The sequence below is a fragment of the Ipomoea nil genome, unplaced genomic scaffold (assembly GCF_001879475.1).
Source record: "Ipomoea nil cultivar Tokyo-kokei standard unplaced genomic scaffold, Asagao_1.1 scaffold0688, whole genome shotgun sequence".
NCBI lineage: Eukaryota > Viridiplantae > Streptophyta > Magnoliopsida > Solanales > Convolvulaceae > Ipomoea > Ipomoea nil.
The window spans coordinates 4374489-4399997 of record NW_017617116.1 but is presented as its reverse complement, the minus strand read 5'-3'; the positions used below and the strand labels follow the sequence as shown (position 1 = coordinate 4399997).

The window sequence follows — 25509 nt, the reverse complement described above, 5'->3', positions numbered from 1 at the left end:
TTTATTTTTGTTAATAGGAATGTTTCCTAAATTTTACTCATTCTTGATGCAAAAATTCAATATAAAGAGTAGAAGCCAAAACCTAATCCTCAAAATATTCCATTGGCTAATAGATAAGACTAATGGTGGCGGGAAGACTAAGCGAGAAAGTTCTTAACGGTTAGCCTAACCGGGCCCATGACTAACGACCGTGTTTGAAGCAACCCAATATTTCAACCCATGGGCCCATTTATCACTGTTTCAGTCAAACAGCGTCACCAGTTTTAACGCGGTTAAGCAATAATGATTGATGGGCCTTTAACTCAATTTGAGAAGCCCATATAATGGGCCTTAACTTCAATTTAGAAAAGCCCAAATATGGGTAACTGAAAAGCCCATAGCCTACTACACATCATCGCCGTATCTGAAAGCTCTGTGATTTCCCGAGCTCCGCTCTAATCAGTCACAGTCGCAATCGTCATCGAAGAAGGTAAATATTTTCTTCTTCTTCTTCTTCTTCTTCTTCTTCTTCTTCTTCTTCTTCTTCGATAATTAGCTAACAGTTGTTTGATTATACGTAAATTAGATTCAGTTTCTGATTTTTATTTTTTTGAATTTGTGTTGAATTGCTCGATTGAAATAATAGGGTTTGCTGCATTTGTGAGGAGTTAATTTTGATCAGGAGAAAATGAAGTTTGTTATGGAATTCGCGGAGAACTTGATCCTGAGGATGATGGAGGATCCGAAGGAGAGGGATCGGAAGTTTAGAGAACATCTCTACACATTGAAGGATAAGTGCAACAAGACGAAGGAGATGTGGAACCTTCCTCTGCGTCCGTACGGTTTCTGGACTTTTGACCGTCACAACGCTCAGATCTTTTGGGATTCTAAGATCAGTCAAGCTCCAGGCCGCCGTGATCCCTACGATGACCTTATTCAGGACGCCCAAGGCTCATCTGCTCCTTCCTCTTCTAGCTCAACTGATAAGTGATTATGTGAGTTCCGGAATTTCTGATATGATAGGAATTACTATTAACTTACTCCTGTTTAAGAGGATAATTAAGGTGCCCTGTGGCAGCTAAATCTCTGTAATAATATCTATGCTAATGTGTGTCATTATTGTTTATTTGCTGCTCAGAAATGATTTGCTTTACAATGCAATATAGATATTGGTGGTGGTTAGCTGATATTCTTACAGTTCTCATGTCTAGAAAAGCATTTATCTATGAAGTTGTGTTGGCTTTCATCATTTTAAGGTAGATATGAAATTGTGTTTCTAGCTGCCATTCTGTGAATGTATCTGCACTTGGGTAGCATACTAGCATTAGCTATGTATTTTTGCTGTGAAAGTGGGAGATGATGCCAATAGAATAGAGAGCCAAGAGTTGATTGTTTTGAAAAAATTAGGAAGATTCTGATGAACGCCCAATAGAACCATGCTGCTTCATGAGTCAAGTAGGTATAGGAAAGCACAATGTATCCAGAGAAATCCAACTTTGTTGAGAAAATTTATTATAAGAGTTTGAGATTTTGGAATAAGGAGTTTAGGTTGACTCTTGAGGATGAGAGGCTTTATTTAGAGGACATGAAAATGAGGGAAGATTTGTTGGTTATGAAGTTGAGGAATTTGCTTTCTTCAGAATTGCCTGACACAATTTGTCAGTGACACCCAATGTATTTCAAGTTAGTTGCAACTGTATGAAGGCTAACTTTTAAGTTCAATAGGAAAATAGATGAAGATAACTGGAATATATAATTTGAATGTCTATGTGAGGCATAGCACATGTTGGGTGCCTTGTCCATATCCATCTCAACTGTTGAGAAAATCTGAACTCCTCTTGAAAATGAGTTAGGTAGTCAAAAAGAGTTCTTTTATGCATCATGAGGCACTAGATCTAATGAACAACACTACAGGCATGTTCCTCTTTCTCTCATGTACCAAACCTTAACCCAAAGAATCAGAGTTAGGTGATATATAGGGCGTGTCTCTGAACTAAACATATTCTTCTCATCCCTTAGCAATTTCTCTCAATTGATAATCAAATTTCTCTTTTCCAGTTCCCTTCCTGTTTTTCTGTTCTGCGAGCTCTGCGGTGGAGACAGCAAGCTCCGATCCCAACGAGTCAAGTCCGAACTTGGTATTTGTCTAGTTGCTACTTCCCTAAAATACTGTGGGTATCACCTAACAGTTTACCATCTCAGAATTCTGAAGGAAGCCCTAAATTAGTCTTCAAATGTACAATCTTCTTATCGGGAGACATCATCAGCAATTTTCCTCAACTTCATAACAATAAAATCCTCCCTCATTCATAATCTTCATTTTCCCCTTTACAAGACTCTGCCTTTGGAGCCAACTTAAACTTATGAATAAACCCCTTCCAATGTCTCAAACACTGCAGTAAATTTTCTCAACAACTTAATATATGCAAAGTTCAACTGCATTTTATTGTCTTTTATCATGAGTGAAAGATTTCAGGACCCAATTTCTTCACGACTCTCATATGCAGATGTTGAATTTCATACAGAATGCATTCTTATTTTATACAGAGTACCTTTCATTTGTTTCTTGTTCACTGTTCTTCATTTTTTAGTGGGTAGTGGCTAAGGAATGTTCGTGTTCTCTGAAGTTGAAATTTGACACTCACAAGTTGATCTTGTTTTACATGTAGGAAGACAAGTAGCAGCTAGCCAGATTGATTATGGGCTGGCTATTCATCGCTCGCAGGAAACATGATGGAGTCTTGGTTTTCTTCGTACATGGTGTAATGTTAGAGTTAGAATTGAATAAATTTTGTGCTGTGTACGGTTAAAGATGCAGTGATACACCTTCTCTAATGAGAAGGCAGCAACCCTCTACTCATTTTGATGTTGCATTTGAAATCCTCATGTTTGATTGTTGAAAACATTCTGTTGAATGCTATTATTCTAATTCATGTCTACTTGCAATTGTGGCTTCAGCTTTTCCCCCTGGTGGCAACAGAAGTGAGTAATTACCATTTACCAGTAACTGCATACTGCCTTAAGAATATATATATATATGAACCAAGCATCCATAAACTCACCAATGTCTAAGATTATAGTGTCTACTCATTGTGATAATGAAGTGCCATGGGGCTTCATCCTAACCTCCTATGTGATCCCAGTTCAGAAACAGAGAAAGAAAAGTAAACAGGTGAAACTCAGCCACCATACAGTCAATTCAAAATGCGGAAAACTGATAAACGTAAGGATATTGGATTGTCATTTGAGTGCATTGAAGTAGAAGTCTATCAAACAGAGCTTTGAACAGCTGAATCCCTGACAAGAGACGGGGCGTTGTTAGTATTGGCAACCCCAACCAGGGTATGGCCATGGAAATTGGTTGAAGACCGAGTACTCTGATGAGGCAAGCGGCAGGCCCTGAGGGATTGTATCTGCATGCAGCATTGTCTCAGCAGGAAAGTTGCTCTGATTCGCATGTCCAGCAGGGTTACCGTTGGAAACGGATATAGGTTCAAATGAGCTCTGGGAAGGAGTTGACAGAAGAGAGAGAGCACAAGCAAACTCCTGCATTGTGCATACATTTGAAGGGGGCATGGATACCTTCGCACCTGATAAAAGGTAAGGAAACAAAACTATCATATGTTAAAATCTTGCACATTATGTCACACTTAAGATAAACATGCCTACATAACAGATCGTTAGTCTAACAAAGCACGTTAAAGCAACACAAATATTTCTACTAACAATCTGCAGAAAGTAGAGTAAATAATCCAATAGCCTCGAAAAGGAAACTTTCAAGACTGAATCAACAGTTATAAGCAATAAAATTTATCTCCTTTCATGACACACAAGTAGAAAACAGTGATGGATCATGATAAGTCAGATGAACAATCTTAACAGCATCTGAAATTTAGACTGTTAAAAAATGGAGCTCCTAGCCTTGTATAAGTGGAAAACAAACCTTGACCGAAGTCTTCAGCGTTGGTGGCCTTGGATGTCAATGCCCAATTCCATGCATTACTGTGCAAACCGGTTGCATTTGGCAGCTGGATCCCCGATATGTATGGCTGCCTGTTTATGCTGGTAGTTTTTTCAGGCTCGGAAATGAACTCTTCGCTAATAGTGAACTTGGAGCTCCGAGTGTCCCAGCTCGAGTTTGCAGCAGTTTTTGAATGGACAACCGGGACTTGGTTCAGCACAAAATTCACTTGTAGCCTATCATCTGTAAATGCAGAAGTCACATCTGAAAAAATTGTGAGGTATGTTCTTGGCATACTCAAATCTACATATCAAAGATACGTGTATCAGACCGTAAAAGGATGAAGGCAGGCTTGTTGAGTTAAACTGGATCAAGTCTTGCCGTGGATTACGGCGTCTTGCATTGTGATCAGAAAGCCTCCGGCGACAGCTGCGCTTCTTATCGTCAAACTCTGACAAGCTATGGAACCTTCAATGACGGAAAACAAAAAATTTATTCTATGGGTAGATATAAGGGTATTTTGTCAAGTGGAATGCTTTGAAAAGACCTTACCGGCTACATTGTTGGCAAAATCGCCGTTCTACTCCTCCAACAATGACCTTCGGGCATTTGGAATGCTTTTCACAGACTCGATGCTTCTTATGATATTGTTTAGCAGACGAAAGGTCAAGATTGCAGCCCTCGACCTGACACCGTGAAATTTGTGAACCCCGAGAAGAAGATTTTGTTCTCTTCGACATGGGCGCAGATGACACTGGAGCAACGGAAGATAAGCTCTTAACATTGCCCCGTTCAAAATACGTCCTCTTACCAAGCTTCAGACCGATCAATGGTTCTACAGAGCCCACTAAGGTATCCCGAGGAGGAGATTTCTTCAGTGATATTGAGCCCTTGGTTGAATGTACTTGCCCGGGATCAGAGCCATAGACACCACTGCCACTGTCACTTCCACCGCCATCAAGCTCCCCCCCGTCTTCTACAATCTCCGAGTCTGTTAGTTGCAGCTTCTTTGGACTTTCACCGGGTTTCGAGCTTAACATGACCAGGCTTTCACAACCCCACCTCGCACTCCACTCCATCTAAAATTAACGATTATGCAACGGATACACTCAATCTAAAGGGAAAATAAGAGCACAGCTTGGTCAAATAACAGGCGGATAACATGAAATTAGATTACTTAAACTTCATTTATTTCATTCCCAAATGGGAATTATCAATTACAATATAACACAACTAGCCAAACTATATATATATACAGTAACTTTCTTGTTGTCTTTATTTTTTAATTTAACTATGATGGCCAGTTCATAATATGCATTTAACAGAGTACAACCCCCCACCCCACCCCCATTTTTTTTCTTATTATTTGCTAGAAATAAAGAAAACCAGAGACCCATTCTGGGACAGTTGGTTTCGGCTATGGTCCCCCCATCTAGGGTTTCATCGTAATCCATTCCAAAGAAGGAGAATAACTTTTCCTTCCTGAGAAGTACAACATTCCCGGGGGAAAATGCGAGATAGCGACACCGTTTAATCATTGTAAATGCTGCGAAAATAAAAACACCTTCCATAACCAAGCAACAGAACTCACAAAATGTCAAAGCAAAAAAAAAGGTTCCAAATTTCTGGGAACACTTTCCGGTAAAGGAAAGCTCCAAAACAGGAAACAATTAACAGAAAACTCGAACTCGAGTATATCCATGGAAACGATTCACTCAGATTACCTGAGGGTAATGATTTCAGAAGGGTAAACGAGCAGAGAGCAATGATCATGGGAAAAGACTTCTTTTTTTTTTACAGTAAAGGCAATGAAAGAGTGAAAGAAAGCTTACCTCCAGAGAGAAATGGAGTGAATAATATTTCAAGAAAGCTTTGTGGGTGTTTATCTTCGCTTCATAAGCAGACGAAGAAAGCTGAAATATAGAAAGAGAGAGAAGAGAGAGAGAGAGGGGTTGGGTGACTGGTTGTGGCGGGGCAGAGGTGGCAGTGGTAGTGGCGGACTGGCGGGGGGAGGGTGATGGGGTGCGTGTTGTGTGGATTATTGAACCAAATGGGACACGTGGATCACTTTTCCAGAACACACAATTTACAACCTCTGTAATCATTGCCTTCTTTACTTTGAATCAATTTTACTATTTTCGTCCCATTTTGTTTCTTTTGTTCCTTTTTTTTTTTTTTTTTTTTTTTTTAAATCAGTTTTATTAAATTATCAAGAAAAAATATCAAATTCATCATTTAAGTCTAACAAATAGTGAATTAGCACTCATATGAATAACTATAATTAATTTTTGAGTGGTAAATTATATATAAATAGTGGAATTAACTCTCTTAATTAAACTATAATGTACATAGAGTCTATGAACAATGGAATAGACAAGAGAAAGTAGAGATCTCTTCTTCATTGTATGTTTAGTACATATTCTAATCTAAAGAGAGAGAGAGTCTAGTGGAGAGGGGAGAGGAAATAACCCTTGAAGTGGAGGGCTAAGGCCCTATTTATAGGCTCAAGTGTGGGCGGGTTTGACTTTGACCTGTGGACCAGGACTCGAACCGTTTGACACTGACCCAACTACAAAACAAGAACACGAACGAACAGGAATCGAAACCGGAATATATATCCTATCAGGGAGGATTGAGAGGACAACAATGACTATTGGGTCATTCTTTAGGGAGTTATGGTTCTTTGCAGCTTTAGCAATTTCAGAAAGGTTCATTGTCAATCCAAACCTTACCATCTATTCGCCCAAGAAAAACTCGTCCTAAGATGTTTAAGAAGAAGGAAGGGTTGTTCCATTGGATCTTCAAATTGGGCCTAGGAGAAAGATTGGCATGCTGCTCTTGTGTGCAGTTTTTGCTGTTGTTTTTGTTTGGGTCTTGTATGTTGGCAATGTTGGGTTTCTTAGATTTTCAATTGCATTTAAATGGTTACCATTTTTGTTTGGTTGTTCTATGTTGGCAAAGATTGAGTTTCTTTACGCTGGTCGTGAAATGACTGTTCTATGTTTACCATTTTTGCAGGTGGTTCTTTCACTGGTTGTAAATAAAATAGGGTGAAAGAGAGTAAATTAACGACAAATATTGTAATTATCGAATTGTCCCCTATTTAATACTAATTGGACAGAATAACAAACGGATAAATACATTGGACAAAAACACAAAAGTTTGGGATTATAGGGTCACCAAAATTGTTTGGAGCAAAATCAAGAAAAATCACCCTAATCGGAGTAATCGATAACAATTTTAAAAACTTTCTTTTATTTTTAAAATTTATTTTCTAAAAAAACTTTTATTAAAAAAAATCACATCTCTAAATGAAGTCTTATTATTACCTTCATCCCTTTGAGATAAGGATGACAATGTGCCCCGTCTCCGACGGGGATGGGAAAATTTTTCGGAGAATGGGGACGGGGACGGAGAATATGTGTGGTTCCCCGCCGGGAACGGGGATACCCCTCCCCGCCCCGTCCCGTCCTCGTCCCCGAATAATTTTATATATATATATATATATCAACAATAAGAGAATTGCAGCATATATAGTACCAAACAAAGTAATATTTAATGTACTAGCCTACCAGGTACAAGCAATAAATCCGCATCTCCGCCTAATTTCCCGCGAGGACGAGAATGGAGAATATTTTCAATTCCCCTCCGAAGACAGGGATGGAAACGGAGTGGCAGGGAAGGAGACGGGAGTACACCCCCGCCCCCGCCTCGTCCCGTTGCCATCCTTTGAGAATGAAGATAATCACCTTTGTCCCTTTGAGAACAAAGGTAGCCCCCTTCAACAAATCTAGACCTCGTTGTGAAGTCTAGATATGGACAACCGGTGCATCTATCCATCAACATAAATAGTCACCCACATTCAAATCAATGGCAGGTGGTATTTTTAAAAAAATAAAAGAAATTTAAACTAAAATAAAAAAGAATTAATAAATTTTAATTAAGAAGTATTTTTTTTAATAAAAATAAAAATAAGAATACACATATGATCCACATAAGCATAGAATGTCTCATGTTAAACTAAGAGCATCCTTAGAGCATCCGCATCAGTTTGGGAAGAATGTGGGGATAGTGTAAGAGTGATTAGGAAAGAGAAGATGGGAGGAGAGAGAGAAAAAAAAAACTGAATTAAACAAAAAATAAATATGTAAGTCAGGCGCGCCTGACGCGCCACCGAGCGCGTGCAGTGCACGCGCCCGACTTATGGCCACGATATGCGCGAAACACGCACAACGTTTCTTTCTTTCATTTTTTTCTTTTTCTTTAATTTCTGACATTAGTTTGTATTTTGCAGGAGAATTATTTCATGAAATAACCCCACCCCACACTTGTAAATAACTCAACCCAAGTGATTTATTCTAACATTAACTCCATATTATTCATTGATGTGGTTGCTCTTATCCGTGGGGATATTAGTGGGGAGAATGTAAGAGTGATTAGGAAAGAGAATAATGTGGGAGGGGAGGAAAAAAAAATCAAAACTGATTATTTTAAAAAATAAGCATGTCAGAGTAATTTCTTTTCTCTATTGGTTCTCTCTCTTTCATCATTAATTCATTTTTCTTGGATAGAATAATATCCCAACCTTTGCAGATGCTCCCCACCCTTCTCTCTCTGCTACCATGGCGTTTTGGCCTCAAAAGGAGTGAATTCTCCCTCATTTCTCCTCTGATGTAGATGCTCTAAGCTAATTAGTGCTACACCATAAATAACCTGTTGAATATAGGTAATAATAAGATTTAATTGCATTGTTTTGCCGATTTAATGGGACTTATTGATTTTTTTAAAATATTTAAGTTATGAGTATAATTGCACTATTTGTTAGATTTAGGGGGACCAATTTGACACTTTTTAAAATTATCAATCAAAATTGGGTAATGGGTGGCCTTAGAACTATATTTGAAAAAATAGTGGCGAACAAAAGTTGAGAACCTTAACCCTAGTGTGAGAATAAAAGTTTGGAATAAAAAACGAGAATTCGTATAGTAATTTTCTGGAACAAATTAAATAATTTGAGCCCATAAACCCGCTCCCATCCATAAGAAATTCAAATTGTACACTTAATTACGCGCATAATGAATTGGATCCAACCCAGCTCTAGGGAGCCCGTCTCCAGCCCACACCTGAAGGGCTCAAACTCCATAAAATTGGGAGTAAAAAATAAGACTCCACATAATTTTTCCCGGACCCCATTAGCCCACCCCCAAGGTTCATGAGGAGGTCTATTTATATACTTTTGTGCACAAAGAGTAACCCGACTCTAGAGAGCCCAACCTCTCGCCCAAACTCCATAAAATTAGGAGTAAAACATATTTTTTTCTAGAGAAAACAATGCTTCTTGCCTATATTAACTGCATGCAGGAAGCAACTTGTAATTTAGGTGTACATTATACCATTATTTCAACGAAGTTTATGATGTCGAAGTCCAATATGTAAGCTTTTACATTTTTATATTAACTAACACACGAATTATGCATTACTAATTAACCTAAATAAATGACCATAGATTTGAAATCTCATACACAAAATCAAATTTCATTGTTATGCAGTCCATGAGGCTGTTGCCTACTTTATCTTTAATTTTTATTATTTTCTGCAGAAATTTTAGACAAATTAGAGTCAAAGTCGCCATAGATATACAGAAGTTGATCAACCAACAGAGTGTAGGGTAGACAACTATGTCTTCATTATATTCAACGACAATATTATGCAATCAAACAAAGCAATTCACCACATCGATCGTTGTTTCTATGGTCACGCGTTATGTGATTAAGCTGCATATGTCGCCATCCCAACCAAATCTCTTGTCCCATTTCAATTTTGCTTGCCCACAAATGTAAAAATTCCTTACTCCAAAGTTTTTATCACTCATTATACTATGAACTATAGTTCAATTTGTAAGATGGACGAATTGAATAATGTTTGTTTTTAGTATATTGAATATTTATTTTCAGTGTACATTGAATGTTCATTTTTTAAAAATTTAGTTTTAGTATGCTAACTATTTATCTTTTGATATATTATTCAAAAATGAACTTTTAATATATTAAAAATAAATTTTTAATGTACTAAAAGTCTAAAACTGAATATTTATTAATGATTTATGTTGCAATGTGGATCATGATCCATAGTATAAATTTGTCCGGTCTCCACACCATAGGCTAACAGGATAGTAGATGAGTAAATGTGAATTGCGGTGGCTCAATGATTCGTTAACTAGACTAGTACTAGGTGCTCACAAAAAGCCTACTAAATTATGTGAAACTGCCATTCTATCAGGGTTTGATCTTGTGTCATGCTCACAAATAGCCCGCCACACATTATGTGTAACTCCACAGTGTCAAGACTTGATTCTATGCCTACTATATTAGGTGTAACTCTCACACTGTAATTGTCAAGATTCAATTATGTGTCATTGTCTGATTGTCTACAATATATCACCCAGAAAACAATTGAGCGGTTATCCGGGACCCATTTCAATTTGTTGCACGTATCAATTCCAGGTAGAGCTGTAAGTCTGTAACTGAGTCGAGCAGCTCGCGAGCCGCTCGATCAACTTCGAGCTTGAGCGGAACTTGAGCTGGCTCGTTTCGTAATCGAACCGAGCTCAAGCTCAAATATTTTAACCTCGTGAGAGTCGTGGCTCCTCGAGCCGCTCACGAGCCATATATCAAAATTATAATCACGCGAGCCGCTTAGTCAAAATTCACCCCGAGCTCGACTTGGCTCGTTTACCCCCTAATTTCATGTCGTAAAAAAAGACCCATTTTTCAATGTTGAATGTAGAATTTGAGTGTGAGTTTCATAATTGAAAAGTAAAGATTACATTTTTTGATGTATTTTAAAGCTAGGCAATAAAATATGGTAAATAAATAAAGGTATGATGAATCCATGAGGGGTGGGTGGACAAAAGTTTGCGTATACGGTGAATGCTATTGAAGAGTCATGATCGAACTAACGGACCGTGCGACGTGTGGGAAAAGCAGCGCCCAATTATATACCCCATCGCACACGAACGCATAAATGAAAGCGCCACAAAAGTGCGGTAGAGGGCATGGAAGGATTGGCCATGCCGAGCCAAGTAAGCAACTCGAGCTTCTGCACCTTTACGGCGCTTCTTCTTCTTCATCTTCATCTTCATCTTCTTCTTCTTACCCCGTTTTTCAGCTTCAATCTCCACTGCTACAAAACCCCAGGTTTGTTCTTGCTTTCCCCCCCTTCTTTTCATCTTAGTTTCTGCTTAAATTTCCCATTTTCTTGAACTGTTTTTGTCAGTGTAAATGGTGGGATTTGATTTATCACACTTTGGAATGGTTTTGTTTGATTATTTCTGTAATTGGTGCACTGAAGCTCTGAAAGATTTCAACTTTGAGAGTTTAGGGGAAATATGTTTTGTGTATTGTGGGTGGGTGGGTGGGTGGAGGGTTTGCAGTTTGAGCAATTTGGGCATGGAGGTAGAGGGGTATTTGGGTGAATGTACATGTAGACTTGTAATTTCAGCCTTCTAGTTCTTATGGTATTTTCACTTTAAACAGTTGTTGAGTTGGTATGATAAAATTATGCCAGTGGGTACACATTTCTTCTTGGTTGGTTTTTCTACCAACCACCATTGTGTTTAAACTACTTATCACAATTGTATTTAGAAGTGCCATTTAAGTTCTTTCTAATGCCTGCTGAGTTGATGCCTTCTTTTTCTTTCCATTTATTCGATTATTTACTGAAATTTGTGCTTTTGGCTGACATTTCCATTAGTCCAGCCCGAAAGTTGGTGAGTGGTTTTCTAGTCAATAGCAGTGATCATAAGAGCTTAGGCTGATGTGAATAGCACCTTTTTGTTTTGCCGGTTTGTGTATTCTGCATTATTTGTCTTCCCCAATTCTTAGAGGCCTTCACATCCTTGTGTTTACTTAGGGTTCAAACATGATTTAAAACGCTAATCTATATGCTTTAGCCTAATGGTGAAATAGTTATATTAGCTGCCAAATGGATTGAAATCAAAGCTATAGTATAGTGTTTACTCCATAGCTCTGAAGATTTGTATTGCAAAAGTTATCTTTATGTTTAATTTGCTTGAGAATGGGAGGATGGATGGACAAACTTTTCGGAATTGGATCTGATGGAGGAAAGAAGTTCTCTTTATCGCCGTGTGTGAGTTTCTTCATTAAGACAGCTAAACAGTTTATCCATAGGCATTTTAAATACTTTGTTCCATTATGGCTCTTCTCCGTTTTATTGCCCTTCACTTGCTAAAAGTCCGTCTTGCAAAGACCCTACTCTTGCAAGAAAAATTGAAGAGAAAAGAACGAAGGACAATGAATACAAGAACACCACCACCCTGGGCCTCTTCCATTATCCCCTTAATCCATTCTGGGGTTGAGTTTCAGAGTAGAAATCTAAATATCTTGTCAAATGAACTGTTACTGTGTTTTTTTTTGTATTTTTCGAATACGTATGCATGGTTTAATCGATGTTTGTTTACTTTGCTCAATCAAGTGCTCATCATTTAACTTCTCTATTGTAATGTTCCATTGCGACTTATTTACAACTATTGTATTTAGGCGGATTGATTTGATTATCTAAATAGACTGCTTGTGCATTGTCTGCAGGTGGTGTTTTCTGAATCTTGATCATAGGTCTATTGAGGATAGTTGTTACGATCTAACCATGACTGCTGGAAAATCTGAGAATCTCAAAATGTTGGAACCCGGTAAGCCTCCGCCAAAAAAGAGAGCAAGGAAGGGGCGAAGTCGGGGAAAATCCACCGAGGTAATGGACCATCATATATGGAAAGAATTTCCAGAAGACCTGTTTGAAACTGTTGTGGCGAGGCTTCCTATTGCCACATTCTTCCGCTTTCGATCAGTCTGCCGAAAGTGGAATTCGATGCTTAATTCGCAGAGTTTCTCCCAGCAATGCGCTGAAGTTCTGCGACTGCATCCCTGGTTTTACACTCTCACTCGGGGAAACGTGAATACCGGAGCCATGTATGACCCGGTGTCGAAGAAATGGCATCACCCCATCATTCCCGCTTTCCTGAACAAGTTAATAGTCTTGCCGGTGGCTTCGGCCGGGGGCCTCGTCTGCTTTCTGGATTTCAGGCGTAGGAGCTTCTACGTGTGTAACCCGCTCACCAAGTCTTGTAGGGAGTTGCCGTCGTCGAGGCCGGTGAAGGTGTGGTCCCGCATGGCAGTCGGGATGAGCATGAACGAGAAATCCCGAGGGGGTGGTTACAAGATCCTGTGGGTGAACTGCGACGGGGAGTACGAAGTGTACGACTCGAGAGACGACCGTTGGAGTCCGGGCAGCGTGTCGTCGAACATCAAGCTCCCGCTGGCGCTCCCGCTCGCGCTGAACTGCGAATCCCAGACGGTCGCCCTCGGGAGCACGCTCTACTTCATGCATTCGGACCCGGACGGGATCCTGTCCTACGACATGGATACCGGGGAGTGGAAGCAGTACGTAATCCCGGTGCCCCTCCATCTGAGCGACCACATGCTGGCGGAGTGCGGGGGGCGGATCATACTCGTGGGGCTGCTGACGAAGAACGCGGCTGCTTGCGTGTGCATTTGGGAGCTGCAGAAGATGATGCTGTTGTGGAAGGAGGTTGACAGAATGCCAAATGTATGGTGCTTGGAGTTTTACGGGAAACAGGTTGGAATGTCGTGTTTGGGTAACAAAGGTTTGCTTATGTTGTCGCTGAGGTCTAGGCAAATGAACCGCTTGGTAACCTACGATTTCTCGACCAAGGAATGGGTGAAGGTCCCTGGTTGCGTGGTGCCGCCGGGGAGAAAGAGGCAATGGGTTGCTTCTGGCACTGCATTTTATCCATCTTTTACAGCTCTGCCTTAACTAATACCATTGCCCTGTTTCCTTTTGTTTTTTCTTTCTCATAATTATTACCCGAAAGTGTGTATTGAGTAAATGATTTTAACCAGCAAAAAGTGTACACTAGATATATCTTATCTTGGGATTTGGGACTTTAGCCAACAAATGATATGATCTTATAACTCTAGCCAACAAAGAAAGGATCTCATCTTATTACTCTAGCCAACAAAGAAGGTAAACCAACTGATGTATAGTATATACGGGCGTATACTACATGATACGGTGTTAGGGTCAGTTCCAGTTACATCCTTCTACCTAAAAAGTTTGAAATACTTCTGCTAAAATTAGCTTATGCTATTTCAAGAGTTTGCTGAGCTTCTAGTGAATCAATGTCACTACCCTTTTCTGCATCATTGACCAAAACAGTGACCGTGGGTCAGAGATTCCTGGATAGCATGTAGAAATAGTCAAAAGTCCCATCATTCAACAATTAATGCAGTATTTATAACAAGAAAAAGGAAACAGGCTCTGATCTGGCGACATGTATGACACGTGAAACCAATGCATAAACTTAGACCGGGATTCAAGGTGACTTGACCACGTGTTCTGATATTCCTGAGTCTGACTAGGTAGAGACGGAACATCTGTCATAACGCTCACATCTAATCGCCTATCAACTAGCTCGATCAAAAACTCATATCGAGAAGGCAAGCGTATTAGGTTGGTAGTGATCAGATCGAACCCTGCTAACTCTTGAGTCTAATACCAACCACAATATACATACGGTCGGCTGGAGAATAATCCCCATCACCAACCAAAGTTTCAAACCATAACATAATTTGCTGCCGACGTTTCAAACCAACCAACGTTTCAAACCATAACATAATTTGCTAACAAATCTTGTGATGCCAGTTAACAAAGAATCACAATCAAGTAAACCAACCATAAACAATTGTGTTTATTTCGTTACTTGAATGCCTTTAAATTGTAGTAAAAGCAAAGAAACCAACACAACTGAAACTTTATTATTTCTGAACTTATTAAATCATCATAGAAACAATACTAATAAAGGTATACTTTTGAGTGATACGTGTGTTTTTGTGGCAAAATTTTTTGTATAACATAACACTGTTGTGATTTAATTAGGTTTTTTTTTTTAATTAAAAAAAAAAAATTAAAACAACCAATAGTTGATTGTCTAATTAAGATCACGTAATTTGACAACCAATCACTTACAACATACCATGTCTCAAAAAATTTTACCACTTGAGAGTACTTTAAACTAAGAACATGGAAAAAGACACTAAAACAGGCAGCCATTCATTCTAGTTGTCTAAGTACGTCAAAACTAAGCCATTCCCCCGCTTGTTGCTGTCCGGATGATCTGGAATAGAGCTGGGAAGAAGAGAAAAAATGGTGTCACATAGATGCAGGTAGGTAAAAGTGGGAATATAACATGGTTTTCTGCATTTTACATGATTCTATTATAAGGAAGGTGAAGAAACTTACATGATCCGATGACAACAAAAACGAAGAACCCAAGCAAGATGGGTCCTACGGGATAGTTGTTTCCCTTCTTTGCAGTGGTCTCGGGGACAAATCCTCGCTTGGTGATGTTTTTCTCAAACTTCTCAACCTTCCTGCTAGCAAGACGCCTTGATGTTGTCTGGTTAAACAATAGATCGAACAAAGATTTGTGAGTTTATGCAGTGAAAAATCAAGAATATTTCTGCACCTTCATGCCAATTAGTATGAGCAATAACATCCATCCCATTAAAAACACACCAAGACAGGCAAAGAACATCTTCTGAACATGATGCAATGTATAACAAATCCCCACATAGGAAACAAGAGTATTTGGTAAATAGCTGTTAACTGATTTGGGATCATATTTGCTTAACATTTGATTATAAATATTGAAACTTATCTGCAAGTTTTCCAGCTAATCAAACTGGATTATTAAAAAAATCAACTAACCACAAAAATTGACACAGATCAAAGTTTTTATCTTATCAGGGAAAATGGCCAAACAAACTATTTGGGACGAGAATATACAATTGCATCCTCGAAGAGAAAAATTATTTGCATCAACACAAACTCAAAGAAAATTTGCAATTAGAAAACTTATTTGTTGGTTTAAAAACTTTTACTAAAAACAAAAGGACGGGACCATGGTCCTCGTTCCAGATCTGGGACGAGCCAGGGCACCCATGGATGAGGATGAAAGGTCCTCGTTCAGATCTGGGAAGGTCCGCGCCCATGGCTGCCAAGGAATCCCTGTTTAATCTGCAATTACTAGGATTGGACATCTTTTCGCCATAATTTGAGCACATCAGATCAAATCAAACACAAACACGCGAATAATGGGTAATATCCATGTCGTAGATTCAGCAAATATAACATCTATTACCCGATTCACGAACACGCATCTTAAATCACTTATATTCATCAACAGAATAATTAAAATTGACAAAAGATAATTCAGCCAAAATCAATCAATATGGCATGCCCCGCAAAATAATCAAACAATTATAAGCGCAATAGCCTAAAACGTAACATTATTGGAAAAGAGAACCAAGGATCCACACAATCGCAGGGAAATAAATGCACTGCAACTGAACAAAAAGCATTCTTCGACTAAAATTAACGGGAATGGAAGATATTTACCATGGTTTAATGGAAGATCGGGTGGGCGTAAAACAATTTGGACGGAAAACACCGGAGAATTTTCGTTTCAGCTGAGTACCTGCGATTCTCCGGCGACGAGGCGGTTTCTCTCTCTTCTCTCGCTCCGATCGTTTATAATTGTCGTGATGAATTGGGAGAGAGAGTTTAATTATAGCGATTTATAGAAGGGAAGAGGGAGAAAGAAGACAGAGTGCGAGTCCATGAAGAACGCGTCACAATCCTGCTGGGTCTCCACACGTAGTTTTGCCTACGTGTCGCTCAATGATTGGGTATTTCATATTTGAACACGTCGGACATTTTTAGAGACAAAGTCCAACTGGAGATCAGGGCAACGTAATATGTGAGAAGATGAAATATTAAATTAAAAAAAAAAATGGCATACAATATTTAATGAATTTCGAAATTTATAATATGGAGTATCTTATTTTTTAGATAAAGATATTGATGGGTTGGATGCATGTGAACTGGTATTCAATCTCAATTTGGATAGTCAGACCCAATATAGTATGAAATTTGGGAACAAATTATCTCATTTTTGGGAAATACAATTGGGAGATTCTTGGATGGATTTTAAGAGATCATTTTTCTTGAAGATTCTTTTTTTTTTTTTTTAATGTTTTAGAATATCAGTTACTCCGTAGTAATTAATACTCTTGATTTGACGGATTTATTTACTATATTTAGTCTGATGTATTGAGTGATTGATTAGGTCCAGTACAATATAGTTTGAAACTTAAGAAAGCAATATCTTCTTTAAAGGTGTCAATGTGAGACGGCTCGTCCTGCAGTGTTTTTTTGACGAGCCTGTGCGGGTCAGCCCATGGGCTAGGACTATACAATTGTAGCTCGCCTCATGCAAACTCGCATGCCAACTTCAACAATTTTATTTAAAAAAATTATTATATATTTTAATATTTTAACCTAAATATATTAGATTCTTCCATGTATAGAATTTTTTTATAAAAAAAAATCTAATTTTTTAATGTTTTGTGTGTGTATATATATATCCCCTCCGTCTCGAATTGGTCGTCACATTTTTAAAGGATTAAAGTAAATACTATGTGTTTTCCAATTATGCACATAACTTTCTCACTTTTGAAAATAAAAGTAATAAAGAAAGCAAAACTCATAAAGGATAAATTGAGAAAAGTAGAATAGTGGTGATGTTCAACTTTAGAAAGATGATAATATCTTGGGACAAACTAAAGAGGAAAATAAGACATGTAAAATTAGACATAAGAATATATTAGAAGCTTGCGGGTTAGCCCGTGAGACCTGCATTTTAATGGGCAAAAATTTGTAAACCCTAACCCGCCCAGACTTACGGGTTTAAGGCCGACCTGCATGTTTCACCTCACTTTAACACCCCTAAATCATTTATAGGAAGTACAACTGCGAGACCTTAGACCGATTTTATTATGAGATCATTTTTTTCTTATTATTTGGATACTGAATATCCACAAGGACCATGTTAGATACCCCTACATTACTACTCACAAACTTGTCACTCCTGATGTGTCAAGTTTTAATTGGTTGAGATTTAAAAATAAATAAATAAAAAATAAACCTATTAAAACTTGCCATATAAGAGAGTGGTAAGTTTGTGCATTTTTCTACCCATAATTGGAGAGACTTACTTTTCATATTATATTTAGTCCAAAATTGATAGAAGTAACCGCCATCAGGTTGTTATTCTTCCAAAAGGTTGCCATCAGGTTGTTATGATCACATGGTTTGCATGCCAAACAAAATTAAATATTATTTGCACGTAATACTAATTCAACATGTAAATTTAAAATAAAAACAATTACCTCATGCATCAAGAAATGAATTCAATACACTGATGGCTCAGTTAATTTTTAATTGTATATTGTAGGAAAGACACATGATCAAACATGCATTGATAATTAAAATATAAGAGTTCATTCAATATGGTGGACCCGTACTCTTTGTGCACACCGCACTAAGTATTAGTTCTCCCACCTAATGAGCCGTTAAGTAACGGTAATTTACTTACCTTCTACTAACTATCTTGTCGAACCGAAGTGTGGGGACTTGAAAGTGAGGAATTTCGCTTTAATGTGGACAAATAATAAACTCTATATATCAAGTAATGTGTTAAAAATAAATTCTTTTTTCTAATGTTTCAGCTCGTGTAACACGAGTACTATCATTATAGTTATTGTGGTCAATGTTTTTTGAATAAATTGTAATGAAATAAGTCAAAAATCATAGATATTCAGTTACATTTTTCAAATTTTTATAGGAAATTCAAGATTGAAGTTTGCATATGCTCACTAAAAAATCAAGATTTTTTTTTTTTATTTGCACTATAAAGAGTAGCATTCCCAAAGGTTGATATATATTGAGGATGCCACGCATGAAGAAATGTCTGCTGATTTATCGCTAGGAAATAAGAAGACTCAATATCCATTAGGGGAGTAAACGAATCGAATCAAGTCACATATTCATATTCGATTCGACCAGTTTATTCGAATATATTCGATTCGACTCGAATATTCGAATTCGAAATGCCTAACTTATTTTTGTACAAAATTCTCTAATAAATTAAGATAAAATGTAATAAAAATTATATTTAAATAACATAAAATATTCGAATACTATTCGAATCGAATACACTCTAATTCGTATTCGTACTCGAGAAATATTCGAATCGAAAAAGTATTCGAATTCGAATTCGTATTCAAAATTTTCGAATTCGAATCAACATATTCGAATTTGAATAACGAATCAGATTTTTTTTATTTGATTTGTTTACACCCCTAATATCCATTGTATATCCTAAGTATTAGGACTAAATGTTCATAATGTTATGTGAACTATGATCCATAATATAAATAAATTGTCTTATAAATAACTATATGGTATAAGAATTGATTAAAGAAAATAGTCCATAGTAATTAAATTCAACATTATAAACGTAATTATTCATAATATAAAACTACCTCTATAATAATATCTTATTTCCAAATTAGTTCGAGTCTAATATGATTAAAAATTATGAAAGAATTTTTCAAGCAGATCGAGTACCAAAAAGTAGAATAGATCAAATAATAGGAAAGTTATAGTTGTAGCATCAAAATTAATTAAAATAAGGTAAACTAAGAAAGACGGCATTTTGGCCGGAGCTCACATAGTATTGCAACCTCCGGCCGGATTCTGATCCCGGAAAAAGTTGTCGGTGGGCCCCACCTGATCAGGGCAGAAACCATATCCAGCCGGAGCCGGATGGGGATATCCATAAGCGTGCGGCGGCGGCGGCGGCATACCAAACTGTCCATAACTCGCCGGCGGCTGCGGCGGCGGCATACCAAACCGTCCATAACTCGCCGGCGGCGGCCCCCGGAACGCCCCCATTCGCGAACTGGGGTGGTTCCAAAACACGGAGCCATTATTCATACCAGGCGCCGCCATATTCGCCGATGTTCTTCCGTGTATCTCACAGAACTCATCCCTGCAGACACTCGCGTCCACCTTGGGAGGAGGCGGCGCCGCGTAGCCGTCGTGCATATAATGCTGCTGTTTCTTCTCCTTGGACGGATCGAAATTATCCTTAACACTCTCCTCAACATCATCATCATCATCATTATCATCATCACAACTGGCGCATGGAGCTTTCTGTTTTCCCTTGGCGTGACAAGATTTATCGTCAACAGAAGAAGTGGAGGGGTCTTTGGAGTAGGAAACGACGTCGGCTGCTTTGCCCATGTTCTTGATGCACTTAACCAGCACAGAAGGGTCGCATTTGCCTCTCACAGTTGCCCACTTCTTCCTTGAATCATAGTCCACCCAAACTACACCTATCATATCATATCCCAACCATAATAAATTGTAAATGAATGTTTATATTATAACATATTGAAAAATAGCTAGAACCCACAACTATTCATATGGGCAGTATTGCAAAAATCGTGCCTAAGTGCCTAGTTAGGGGCTAGGCAGTCGGCCTCCTAGGCGTTCCAGGTGCCCTAGGCGGTCCCCAAGTGCCTAGAGGGGCTTAGCGATTTTTTTCAACATTGCATATGAGAAAGCAATTTGATGACACTAGATAAAAAGGTTCTTGGCTCAAAAATGTTCTTAATATTACTAACCAGCTCGAACCCACAACTACCCATATGTGAGCAATTTGGTGTCACTAGATTACAAGGTTCTTGACTCAAAAATTTTCTTAATATTACTGTTTTAGTTAGTTAAGTCATCAATGTAAACCCTAATTTTTTCGCCAAAGTCACATCTATCATATCCTAACCATAACAATATATGAAATTAAAAGAACATTTTTAGATGTACATGCATACGTTAGTATCATGTTTTTTTTTTTTTTTAATTTATTTATTATTTTATACCGAACATAACTGCTCTTAGTAGGTATGATTTGTACAAAATTACCATTAAGCTTTAAAAGCTTCTTCTTCAATTTGACTTGACATGCTTGGCAACAATTCAAGTCCACTTTCAATACGCAAATCTGTGGAAATACGACCGACCATCAATATCATTATTATATAGCATATTACACATAATATGAAATTAAACATGATTTTTTTTTTTCAAAAAAAAAAAATGCTAAAACAAAGAAAAACATATACACGTACTGGATCACAAGATTTATGTTCCATCAGGATCGCCAGCTTGAACGCTTAAATAATCAACCAAAAATCTGCATAAGAACAAACCCTAGTTATTCAACCTAACAGCATTACTTTAAAAAATAATAATAATTTGTATGTGTATATATATAAGAGGTCGAGGTACAAGAATACAAGATTCACCTTATTAAATATATATGGAAGATTAATTAGTTTAGGTATATTTATATTTATGGAATATTATGAATGAAGTATTAATATTAATGTACTTCACTCATATAATTAAGATCTTGCATTAGTTATGGTAAGATTAGAGAAGCAATTTATGTTAACACTTCAATATTCCATAACTGAAGATGCTGTTTAAAATCTGAAATAGACGTGAAAAGTAATTTTTTATACTATTATATAGTACAAATTAAATGAAGCAAAATGACACATATGTCGATATGTCCGAGTGGTTAAGGAGACAGACTTGAAATCTGTTGGGCTTCGCCCGCGCAGGTTCGAACCCTGCTGTCGACGTTTAAGATTTTTAGCCTACAAGGCTACAACTACTTTATGTAACCTTTTTCTAAAAGTCAAGGCTGTCTATACTTAAGATGAGGCTAAGAATTTAAGTGGTAACACGATTGTTAATATTTTGAAAATGTTGTCATAGTCGGTTTAAAAATAATATTTTTTTAATTCCACTATTTACCCCAAAAAAATCACCCATCTATAATTAATATTCTTAAAAAAAAAAAAATTGAGACAAGTACAACTAAGATGTGAACTAAATAATTTTGTTTATAGTTACTTTTCATTATGAGTACTACGATCTGCCACCCAAATATTCAACCGGACAAGTTTATTGGACTTGCCCAAAGGTTAAATTCTCAAACTCAAAGGCATTTGGAAAGATGTAAATCACGATAACTCAGTGGTTCTACAGACAATCATGGTTGAAAAAATCTCTAGGTGTTACTCTGGCGTCTAGGCATCGATTAATCGACGCCCATATATTTTTTATTTTTTAAAAATATTTTTAAATTTTTACTTTAATAGTTAATAGTAAAATATTAAATATTAACCTACAAAATATATAGAGTTTGAATAATTTAGAGTTATTTCGCTCAAAACGATGTTGTTTTGAGTGAAATAACCGATTAAAAAAAAAATCGACCAACTATAAAACTTAGATGGTCAACGCCTAAGCGGTATAGACAGTGTTTAGACGACCTAGACAATTGCCTAGATCACCCATTATGATGATAGGTTAGGCGGCCGGCGGACGCCTAGTGCGGTTTTTACTACAGTACACAAAGTGCCAAATGTTTATTGGACTTTGATTGCATAGGAAAAAACACCTAACAAAGTGGGTAATTTTCTCTTTAAAAAAAAAAAAGTGGGTAATTATGAGTTAGGAATTTAGAAGTCCAGCAAATTAAGATTTTTTTTTTTTTTTTGGGGGGAAAATAAGCGTTGTCTCTACGCTATTAAATATAATCTTCAGAAAACTTAATGACATATTTGCCCTTCATCACTAGTTTAAAAGCCCTTCCATTTCGTCGTTCGGAGGCGTGAGTCGGAAAACACAGACGGCGGCGGTGGAGCGAAAATGGATCCAGACGCTCTAGCTAAAGCGTTCGTTGAACACTACTACTCCATGTTCGATTCCAACCGTGGGGCCCTCGGCAGCCTGTACCAGGACGCCTCCATGCTTACGTTCGAAGGCCAGAAGATCCAGGGCTCTCAGAACATCGTCGCCAAGCTCACTTCTCTCCCTTTCCAGCAATGCCAGCACGCGATCACTACCGTCGACTGCCAGCCCTCTGGTCCCGCCGGCGGCATGCTCGTCTTCGTCTCCGGCACCCTCCAACTCGCCGGCGAACAGCACGCCCTCAAGTTCAGCCAGGTCGTTAATTAATTCGAATTCAACTATATCTATATTCTTCTTCACTACTTAAACCTAGATGATTCTTCGTAATGATCTCGTGCTTTTTTGCTTAAAATTTTGTGATCCGCCTGTGTGCTTTTGAATTTGAAGCAGTAGATGCTTGTAAATTATCGTTAGGTAAAGGTTTTCAAAATTGGGGGAAAAACTGAGATAAGAGTTTAGATAATTGGATTATGGACAAGTGATTTCTACATAGAAACTTCTAATTGGATCATGAATTTGATTTCATTTAATTAAATGCTAATCGGGTACTGCGGATTCAAGTCATTATATGTAGGTAGAAATGTTGAATTTCAATTCAATGCCAGTCCTTAGGTTCCATCTAATAAGCGACTGTATTTCTATGGAGCTCTCAAATGGTTGATGTTATTAAGGGTTTAATGGATAACCATAGTTCCTTACTTCAAATAGCTCACTGTCAAGCTCGGAAAACTTATGTGATCAACATTTCCATGGAAAATTTCAAGTTGTCATTGAAGGGCTTGAAGGCTATTCGTTGTAATGAGCTAATAGTATATGCCACTATGGACTTGGGATTTAGTAATCTGGGCACCTGGTAAGGAAGTCCATGTGCATTAGTTTTGTATTGTGCATGCATAATTTGCTTTAGTTTTACTTGTATTTCAATATATATCTCAGCTATATAGCTATTAAGGCTAACTATCTTAGTGATCTTATTGGTTGTCATAGGATCTTATAGGCAGATTCTAGAATGGGATGATGGTTTTATGGATGATTTTGTTTATGTTGGTGTTGTCTCTTACTGTTATGTATTTCATTTGTTCCAGATGTTCCATTTGATGCCAACCCCTCAAGGAAGCTTTTATGTTTACAATGACATTTTCCGGTTGAATTATGCATAGGGGGGATCTTAAGATGTCCTGCAAAGATGTATAAATCAAGTGGGGCACCAATCAATTGAATTTGTTTGTTTGTTTCGAGTTTTAGACTTTAAGGTGTGAGATTTAGGAACTCAAGCTTGATCATCATCACTGGATTGCTCTGTTTTTCCAGGATTTTGAATGCTTCTTCTTCTTCTTCATACTATTATCAGTGTACCTCTGTAGTTCCATCTACTTTTAAAGGTCTTGCTTATGAAGTGCCATGAAACATTGTATGCATCTACTGCTGCTTGTATCTATTTGAAAAACTACAGTAATGGCATTTATATATATATTTGGTAGAAAACAACACAGTTGTCACACAATTGCAGGTGAAACAAAATCTTACAGTCATCATTTGCTCTGCTATTTTTGTTCAGTAGTGAAGTCTAGAGATTGCAGGTCCGGATAAGGGGAGGGGTGAAGCATCTTGCTTCTGTTTTCCGTTGGGCGGTTTTTCGTCGTCTTTAACCGGACCTTTGAATATTCCGGCGACGAAACCGCGCAACGATCGGAATGGATGGTTCAGTCCATCTTTGAGTTTGAGGATTAAAGACATCTCCGATAGCTGCCATGTTACAGTGAGAACTATCATAGCTGATACGAGGCAGTGGGTGAGGAAATTCTGTCTCTGAATTTTCTTCAGCTCTTTTATCACCCTGTCTTCTTCTTCTTCTTCTTCTTCTTTAAGCTCATGACCGGAAGGCGGCTCTGTAATCTCTTCTGAGTTAGTCTGCCATTGATGAAGGTTGAAGAGCCGCCTTGATTAACGGTGTAAAATGGTATATATATAATAATAACGTGACATTAATCAAGACGGAAAATCGAACCTAACGGGGTTGGTTACCTTCCGGTGATCAGGAGAGACGGTGGCGATATTGACGCCGCCGATGTTCCGATCGGATTCAAATGGCGGAATCAGCGGCGGAGCTTTTCCGTTGATCAATTTGTAGTCCTTCATAATCTTGTTGGCTTAATGGAAATTGTAGAAGAAGAGGAGGTGAAGACTGGAGGAGAGGAATCAGAAATATTATTATTAGCTTTATCTAACAGCTCCGGGGTGCTTCTAAACAACTTCCAATTTATTCCAGCGAAACAACGACGCCACCTCTCCCTTATTATTTTTTTAATATAATACATTCACGGATTCACCTTGGGTTATTAGTTTATTACAAATTACAAATTTCACTTTATCCTACTTTGATTCCATACCTTTTTTTTATTATGTATTTGATATTTTGATTGAACCGATCACGTGTTAAAGAACGGTTGATGGATCTTCCAGAAACTACAATAATATATCATAATCAAAATGAAATGACCAAGCGCTGATGTGTCCGTTTCACTTCAAACCGTATGTCGGCTCACCCAATCGGTGGGAGACGCACAATCTTCTCTCTTATTCTGAGTCTTTTGGTTTACAAGACTGTTGTTGTTGAGTAATTCAAACATTTTATGGTTTCTAACAAATATGTACGGAGTAATATTTTTGCTGTTTTTTAAATATTCATGATTCTTTACCTGGTAATATTTATTATATATTTTTTAAATATTTTTAAAGAATCTAAATTCACCACCGAAATTCAAATTTCAAATTTATATGACCTTATTTTTTAAATATTTTTA

General features: G+C 37.7%; 4 protein-coding genes, 1 long non-coding RNA gene and 1 other non-coding gene across 8 annotated transcripts; 4 read left to right on the top strand and 2 right to left on the bottom strand.

Moving 5' to 3' along the window:
• Nucleotides 1-338: 338 nt before the first annotated feature.
• Nucleotides 339-2934, top strand: LOC109175642. Of its 2 annotated transcripts, none has more exons than XR_002053297.1 (3): nucleotides 339-469; nucleotides 662-974; nucleotides 2649-2934. It is a non-coding gene; the product is annotated as an uncharacterized LOC109175642 (long non-coding RNA). The 2 variants fall into 2 exon arrangements; XR_002053298.1 differs by having other exon boundaries at nucleotides 363-469; nucleotides 626-974.
• Nucleotides 2935-3260: 326 nt separating this feature from the next.
• On the bottom strand, nucleotides 3261-5952 carry LOC109175637 (squamosa promoter-binding-like protein 3). Of its 2 annotated transcripts, XM_019324943.1 has the most exons (5): nucleotides 5773-5952; nucleotides 4493-5054; nucleotides 4272-4408; nucleotides 3923-4183; nucleotides 3261-3569 (listed from the first exon to the last, which is right to left on the bottom strand). In XM_019324943.1, exons 2-5 carry the CDS (start codon nucleotides 5017-5019, stop codon nucleotides 3298-3300), a joined length of 1197 nt encoding a protein of 398 aa, XP_019180488.1. In that variant the 5' UTR covers nucleotides 5020-5054; nucleotides 5773-5952; the 3' UTR covers nucleotides 3261-3297. The 2 variants fall into 2 exon arrangements, with proteins under 2 accessions (XP_019180488.1, XP_019180489.1); XM_019324944.1 differs by lacking the exon at nucleotides 5773-5952 and having other exon boundaries at nucleotides 3261-3552; nucleotides 3921-4183; nucleotides 4493-5109.
• A 4906-nt stretch (nucleotides 5953-10858) lies between these two features.
• Nucleotides 10859-13825, top strand: LOC109175636 (F-box only protein 6-like). Its single transcript, XM_019324942.1, has 2 exons — nucleotides 10859-11136; nucleotides 12547-13825. Exons 1-2 carry the CDS (start codon nucleotides 10964-10966, stop codon nucleotides 13787-13789), a joined length of 1416 nt encoding a protein of 471 aa, XP_019180487.1. The 5' UTR covers nucleotides 10859-10963; the 3' UTR covers nucleotides 13790-13825.
• A 7681-nt stretch (nucleotides 13826-21506) lies between these two features.
• Nucleotides 21507-21588, top strand: TRNAS-UGA. The gene has a single exon. It is a non-coding gene; the product is annotated as a tRNA-Ser (tRNA).
• A 1014-nt stretch (nucleotides 21589-22602) lies between these two features.
• Nucleotides 22603-24150, top strand: LOC109175641 (nuclear transport factor 2-like). The gene is made up of 2 exons (XM_019324947.1): nucleotides 22603-22960; nucleotides 23791-24150. The coding sequence occupies exons 1-2, from the start codon at nucleotides 22664-22666 to the stop codon at nucleotides 23863-23865; spliced, it is 372 nt and encodes a 123-aa protein (XP_019180492.1). The 5' UTR covers nucleotides 22603-22663; the 3' UTR covers nucleotides 23866-24150.
• Nucleotides 24144-25008, bottom strand: LOC109175639. Its single transcript, XM_019324946.1, has 2 exons — nucleotides 24731-25008; nucleotides 24144-24616 (listed from the first exon to the last, which is right to left on the bottom strand). The coding sequence occupies exons 1-2, from the start codon at nucleotides 24842-24844 to the stop codon at nucleotides 24260-24262; spliced, it is 471 nt and encodes a 156-aa protein (XP_019180491.1). The 5' UTR covers nucleotides 24845-25008; the 3' UTR covers nucleotides 24144-24259.
• Nucleotides 25009-25509: the final 501 nt, after the last annotated feature.